This window comes from Kryptolebias marmoratus, linkage group LG15, assembly GCF_001649575.2.
Source record: "Kryptolebias marmoratus isolate JLee-2015 linkage group LG15, ASM164957v2, whole genome shotgun sequence".
In the NCBI taxonomy this organism is placed as follows: domain Eukaryota; kingdom Metazoa; phylum Chordata; class Actinopteri; order Cyprinodontiformes; family Rivulidae; genus Kryptolebias; species Kryptolebias marmoratus.
The window spans coordinates 35,069,881-35,077,278 of record NC_051444.1 but is presented as its reverse complement, the minus strand read 5'-3'; the positions used below and the strand labels follow the sequence as shown (position 1 = coordinate 35,077,278).

General features: G+C 39.2%; 1 protein-coding gene across 2 annotated transcripts in view; it reads left to right on the top strand.

Moving 5' to 3' along the window:
- The window catches only part of arfgap2 (ADP-ribosylation factor GTPase activating protein 2), a 37,762-nt gene extending 30,491 nt beyond the window's left edge, over positions 1-7,271 (top strand). For both annotated transcript variants that reach the window (XM_037979957.1, XM_037979956.1), the window contains 3 exons: positions 2,709-2,796; positions 3,714-3,832; positions 6,182-7,271. In XM_037979957.1, the coding sequence (XP_037835885.1) occupies positions 2,709-2,796; positions 3,714-3,832; positions 6,182-6,202 (228 nt within the window). In that variant the 3' untranslated portion in view covers positions 6,203-7,271. The remainder of the gene's footprint in view (positions 1-2,708; positions 2,797-3,713; positions 3,833-6,181) is intronic.
- Positions 7,272-7,398: the final 127 nt, after the last annotated feature.

The window sequence follows — 7,398 nt, the reverse complement described above, 5'->3', positions numbered from 1 at the left end:
GGAGACCTCCGTCTTTGTAAGTATTGGTGTTCAGGAAGCACTTGTGCATTTATATGTACACTATAATGTTGCTTCTGTTGTTTTAATTCATGTAAATACACTGGTGTGATACCTTAGTATATGTTTTGGTCCAAAACATATACTAAGGTATCACATAATAGACATATACCAAAACCTTTGGTATATGTCTATTTTGGATATATAGCCCCCCTGGAGAAAACTCCACCAGCTGCCACTGCCCTGAGCCCTGACATCAAGTCAGTTGATCTGAACAGAAATAAACTGCACAGTTCTGAGGCATCTTCTTCTCTTTTAGTTTAACTAAATAAGAAGGACGACCGCGGCAAGATGGCAGCCGTATTTCCTGCAGCCCATTCGGGGTCTACTTTTTAATGATGTCTATCACATCTCTGCGGCAGTACGTTGTTTCTGCGCATGCGCGAATCAGCAGTCCGTTTACTGAGTAAATCCCACTGCGCCCGCACGGCGCACGCTGCTGTCATGAGTCACAGAACGTGGAAGTTCCACTCCTGCTGAACTCAACTGAACTAAGTAAGGAACGAATCGATGAATAAAGTGATTTGGTTCAGTGCATTCATTCAGAAGATCCAGGGTTGATGCTGAAGCTTTAAAGCAAAGGTTTTGTGTAATGTGTAGTGCTCACAGTATGTGTTGGGGATGATTCACAGCTGCTGCTAGGAGTGGTAATCTGTAGGCACCTCTCAATGTAATTACAGTTCTGAGTGCTGTGATGCAAATACAGTTGAAACCAGATGTTTACATACACTATAAAAAGACAATAATTTTTTTCTCATTGTTTGACATTTATTCAGACTAAAACTTTGTTAAACCTCAGTAAATACCAGGATAATATAATAGTTTTTTATTTCTTTCTGCAAAGTCACAAGTTTACATACTTGCAACAATTTGGGAAATAGATTATTTTCCGCACTATAGGGCACGTTGGATTATAAGACACACCTCTCAATGAATGGTCCATTTTCAAATTTTTGTCATATATAAAGCACACTGGACTATTATGCGCATCGTTGTGTGTCTCCTAATTTTGTAACTTTGCTGCGCTCCATTCAAAATGGCTGATTTTGGTGCTCTAGCAGAGCTGGTTCGTCTGTGTCAGCATTTCTATGATCCCTCTGTGAGAGATCACAAAGATAATCAAACGGTTCAAAACTCACAGAAGGATCCTGCACCGACATAAGCATCAAGTATAAACGCCTCCACCGCTCGCTCAGGTCCGTGCGCGGAGCCCTGTGTAACACTACAAAACGCAACATTAACTGAGCTTTAATGCTGCAAGCCGTGCGGCTTTGTAGTTTACCAAAGTCGTACTAAAACATTATGACTTCTTACATTTATAAGGCGCTCCGGACAGTTGACAACATTTGAGTTAATTGAAGACACATCTTTAACACTGCTTCTTTGTGTGACATGATGGGAAAAGCAAAGAAATCAGACAAGATATCAGAAAGAGAATTGTGGACTGCTACAACCCTGGTTTACCATTGGGTACAATTTCCAGATGCCTGAAGGAGCCACGTTAATCTGTTCAAACAATTACACACAAGTATAAACACCAAAGGAATGTCCTGCCGTCATACGGCTCAGGAAGGAGATGGGTTCTGTGTTCCAGAGATGAACGTGTTTTGGAGTAAAATGTTTAAAATAAAAGCAGAAGCCCTCTGAAGCTGGTCAGAGAGAGTCATTATCCACAGTGAAACGTGTCCTGTACCAACATGGGCTGAAAGGAAACCCAGAGGAAGAAGCCATTTCTACAAAAGCAACATAAAAAGCCAGATTACAGTTTGTCAATGCACACGTGGTCTGATGAAACCAAAACTGAACTGTTTGTCCATAAAGATCATTGTTACATTTGGAGGAAAAAGGAAGAAGCCTGCAAGCCTGAGAACACCATCTCAGCTCTGAAGTACGGGGGTGGCAGCATCATGTTGTGGGGTTTGCTGTAGGAGGAACTGGTGCACTTTACCAAATAAAAGGCTTAATCAAGAAAAAAAGATTATGTGGAAATGTTGAAGCAGCATCTCAAGCCATGAAGTTTGGGCACAAATGGGTCTTCTAATTGGACAATGACCCGAAGCATTCTGCCAAATTAGTTACAGAGTGGCTTCAGGAGAACAAAGCCAATGTTTTGGAGTGGCCATCACAAAGCCCTGATCTCAGTCCCCGAGAAAATGTGTGAGAGAACAAGGAGGCCCAGAAACCTGACTGTCAGGAGGAACGGGACAAACCTTTGTGAGAAGCTTGTGGAAGGAAACCCAAATGTTTGCCCCAAGTCAGTCTGTTTAAAGGCAATGACACCAATTTAATGTCAGATTGAGAAAAAAACATGAGTAAAGTAAAAGAGAATATTATCACAGTTCATGTTTGAATTAAAAGATACATTGTGAACTTCACAAAGCTTAAATCTGTGCTATATAAATGCCAACATGGTTTCAAAAAACAAACCTAATGTTGTATTGAAGAACACTTGTAATTAAAATCATGAAGCAACTTTTTTTTTATTTTTCCAAAAATGTCATTTTCTGTTGTTTTAGCTTAATTGTGTAAAATATTTGTACTTGGATGCCAAAATCACTGTTGATTTTATTACAAATTTAAAAGTTTGAGTCTGGAAAACTGCAACTTTTAACCCTGCATTTATCTATAAACTGTGTTGTTGTCTCTGTCAGTACGACGCAAAGACGAAGCTGGAGAGTCTGTCGGCCAGCACCTCCATCAGTTCAGCTGACCTGTTTGGAGACGGCACTGACCCCAAAGGTAGGAACTGCCTTCGTTAGCTTTCATTTCCAACTCTTCAGAGGTGTGGGAAACTGTTACTAGAACCTGAATTTGTAGCAATAATTAACAAAAACAAGGTGAATTTATTCTCCTAACAGGCTGGATGTCACCTCCATGTTTGTCGTCCATTTTAAACCTTTTCTTTTGTTTGTTTAGTTTTTTTACCATGTGTGAAGGTAGGGTGTGTTGAATCTTTCTGCTGCGGAGGTGTTAACAGTTTGTTCTGTATTTCACCTCGTGTGTCAAAGTGTCCTCAGGTAAAATATTTCCCATAGTTCTTCCTGTTTCTCCTGTTTCCGTGGAATTGACTCCTGTGTGACAGCTGAATACCTCTGAGCTGTCTACGTGTAACTCGTACATGCAGTGAAAGGCCTAGCATTTCTTGAAAGAATGCATGTTTGTGTTCATATTTTAGATGAATTTTAGCCTCTTCTGTGTTTTATATGCAGTTGAATTGGGTTGGATCCAGAAGTGAATCAGCTGTTCTGGATGACTTTTCTCAGCTAGAGGTCAACCAATATGTGGCCCTGTTTCCACAACGCTGCCTCTAAGTGAAACTGGAACAGTTCTGCTGCGAGTCATCCGTTCTTGTACATGACATCAGCGAGCGCAGGTCTCGAGAGTGGAAGTTTTTGGATACACCTAGCATCAGTGTGAAATCGCACATGCACATTACAGATGGTACAGTCAGCATTTTTCTGCTTGCTCAAGTAGATGAACAACAGGAACAATGGTGGATAGCAGAGTGCAGTTTAGGCTACTCACCCTTTAAGCGTGTAGCAGCAGCCCAACCTCACTGTTGGTCCAAACAAATGTACATTTGTTCACCATTTTGGATGTAACTGAAGTGTCTGCTGCATAGAAGTACTAAAATCACTCCTCTTCTTATTGCTCAGGCTCAGGCTTTGACAGCGTGCTCCCTTCTGGACCGGACATGGCTCAGTTCAAACAGGGAGTGAAGACCGTCGCAGGAAAGATGGCTGTTCTTGCCAACGGTGTGATGAACAGCATTCAGGTGAGACACCAAAGAGTCTGACTGGGTTTGTTTCAGAGTTGTCTCTGAATGTAGAAGAGATTGACGGGGCATTAGTTGGTGGTCTTCTACACTTAGAGACACTCACTTTCCATGAAACGTCTGTGCTGCTTCAAATCCGAAATCTAAACTGTTGTTGAGTCGACTACAGATTCAGCAGGAAGTCATGAGAATCTTCAGATCAGCCATCTGAACCTTCTCCAGCTCTGCTCACCTCTGAGAAGCTTGTGGAAGGAAACCAAAAAGTTTGACCAAAGTCAGTCTGTTTAAAGGCAGGACGTCATGATAATCAACGTGCAGATTTTCAATGACTCACAAGTTTGTGTTATACACAATGCCAGACATTAAACTTTTCAAATGTTTAAATTAGGAAATTGTACTTTGCCTTTTTTTTCTTTTTCCAAAATAAAAAAAAATTAGAAACCATGGATGCAAGATGATGCTAAACCACATACTGCATCTAACAGCGGTGTTGGTGCTGAACTGACCTGCAGTCCGGATCTCTCACCAATTGAACCATTTGATGATTCATGAAATAAAAAATGCTGTTGAACAGCTAGAATCATACATCCAACAAGAACAGGACAACATTCCCTCCAGTAACTCCAGCAGCTGCTCTCCTCAGTACCTGGACTTTCAAATCGTTGTTAGAGGTTTCACAGTGGAACTGCCTTTTGAGATGTGAAGCTGCCATCAAATACAGAATGACTTTAAAATTTTTTGGAACAAAATAAATTTCTAGCTTTAACATTCGATCTGTTTACTATGTTACGTTGTAAACAAAATATGGATTAATGAGATTTACAAATCATTGCATTCTGTTGTCATTTCCATGTTATACATGGATTTGTATACCACCCCCTGTCCAGTTTCTAGAGACAGTGTGATAGTCCTCAGTACCTTGATGGGACACTTCTGATTGTTGAAGTAATTCTGAGCTGTCAGAGAGCTCAGTTAAGAGAATCAAGGAGAAATTCTTATGCAAGAGGCTCCTCAGGTCAGGGCTCATTTAAAGGAATACTTCAGACATGTTCAAGTGTGGTTCTGTGTACATAAATAGTATCTTACTTTTTGTAAACAAACTCAGTTTAAAGAAAGATTTTAATTCTGACCAGACTGATGAGCTAACAGCTAGTCTGAACGCAACTAAGACCAAAGTGGATCACTGCCAAATCTCCTAAATTTCTTCTAAATTTCAATTTATTATAACCTTTGCCCCACCATAAATGTCATATTACTCCGTTATTTCTATGGAATTCTGTTGTGTATATATAAATAACGGCAGCAGCAAACTGTAGCACTTTCTGTGCATCCAGAGGTCACATCAAATAGGAACTTCATATTTCTGCTGAAACAATAGTTAACGTTAAACTAACTGCGATGCAAAGTTTAAATAACAGCATCCACAGAAAAAGTTGTTTTAAGACAACAGTGATCCACTTTTGTCTCATCAGTCCTATCAGAATGAAACTTTGTTTAAACAGAGATGATTCAAAAAGCCACCCATCTCCAGGTAAGATAGAATTCTAAGTTTTCCATAGAAACTCATTTTAATATGGCCAAACATTTCCTTTTTAAGAGATGGATTCTGCCACTTAAAACCACTCACACCTTAAAGTTGTGTGTTCCAGCTGACTATTATTAGTGCTAAAAGTCTGTATTGAAACTCTGCAGCAGCATGTTCACTCACAGAGGTAGTACTGTGTGTGAGACTCATTTATTGAACCAACAGCTGCAGCTATCATCACCTTTTATGTGCACAGAGGATTTGAGGTTGGGGTTGGTCAGAATTTGGACTTTTTTCCAACTTATCAGATTTATTAGACTCTGTTTCATTTGTATTTATAAATCAGAAATCATGAATTATTTGTAAGTATTAGTTAAAATAAATGAAGACTGGCCAACTCTGAACAGGACTGCAGTGGGTTCATGTCAAACACATATTGTAAAATAGACTCAGTCTGAAACTGCAAATAAATTGGAGTAAAAATCCAGAAGTTTGTTTGAATGGTTGGAGGATTTCTGAGCTTTGAGTTATTTAGAGGAAATTTAGCTTTCAGAAAGAACCTCTGTCTGCTTCTCCAAACTGAGATCACTCTGACTGCTGTCTGTTGCAGGTTAGATACTGACTGATCAGAACTAATTCACACAACCTGAACAATCTCTGTATTTGTCAGTTAAATTAGAGTCCAACCAATCAAACAGCTTTCATGTCTTTGCTGGGTCACAGAAATCCTTTGAGGTCTTTTTTCAGTCACGTGACTCAGGGTGGCAGCCATGTTAAAGGAGGTATTCCCTCTGTTTACTGAGTCTTGTCTGGCTTTGTTTCAGGATCGTTATGGCTCGTACTGAGCGGCGACGGCGGCGGCCTGTGTAAAACCAACTAGCCTCCTGGCTGACATATGCTTTTGGACGAAGGGGACAGGATGAGAAGCAAGAAGGATTTCCTCGTCCTCCATTAGAGACAGTTTGACAAAAGTGAGACAGTATTCCTTCTACCATTCTCATTAACAGAATCCTGACTTTTATTTTCATAAACAAGTCTTTTCTAAAAAGAAAAAAAAAAGGTTATTTACTGTCCACAATTTTTGGTCTTAGATTTTCAAAATGATGTAAGACTTCATTCTTCTATATTTTATTCAGAAGTCATTGTGTTGGTTTTGATTCATATATTTTTTGTTCTGTGGTATTAAAACAAGGTGGAGTAAATAATTAGTTATTTGAACAAGAATCTACAATGCTGCTGCTCTCCTCTAGTAAAGTTTGTCTTTATTTCCATGAATCACTGAGTGAGTTCATTTTCTGCTTTTCTGTTGAGATCAAAACATCAGCGGGTCACATACTTGATGTCCGAACTGAGTTATTCACTTATTGTTAAACAGGGATAATTCAGACAAGTTACAATGAGGTTCTGTGGAACAGATATAATTAATACCATACCTATTTCAAATAGCTTTTTGACCATGTAATTTAAGCTTAAAATAAATGTCATGTGTGCAGGGGAGTAGGCAGGACTTAGTCACACATCATGATTGGCAGACTCTGTTTCCAAAAATACAACATGGCAGCTTCAGTAAACCAGGTCCTGCTGGCTTGAGATGGTGTAGACACTTGGTCTAATAATGTAATACATGTTGATGGTCTGAGGAGGACCAAGACAAAAATGGATCAGTTTCCTAAAATTTTCACAGCCGTTCATGAAAACACAACTTTATAAACCCTTACATCATCATTAGTTTGGCATTACAGGGTTATTTACATGGAATTCTATTTGCAAGGGCAGATAGCAGCAGCAGTTAGCTGTAGCAGTTCCAGGTTTCCTCCAGAAAAGAGGCTGAGCCCGGTGGTAGGTGGTTGTTCGCCAGCCGACCGTGATTTAGTAAAAAAAAAAAAAGATTAAAGTTAACAGGAAAGTTGAAAATATGGCTATTTATTATGTAATATTATAAGATATTTGTGCCAAATATTTACACAACTACAGTTTTACAAAAAGGTACTTTTGAAATACTTTTTAAAACAAAAATACAATTAAAATAAATACTAATTGA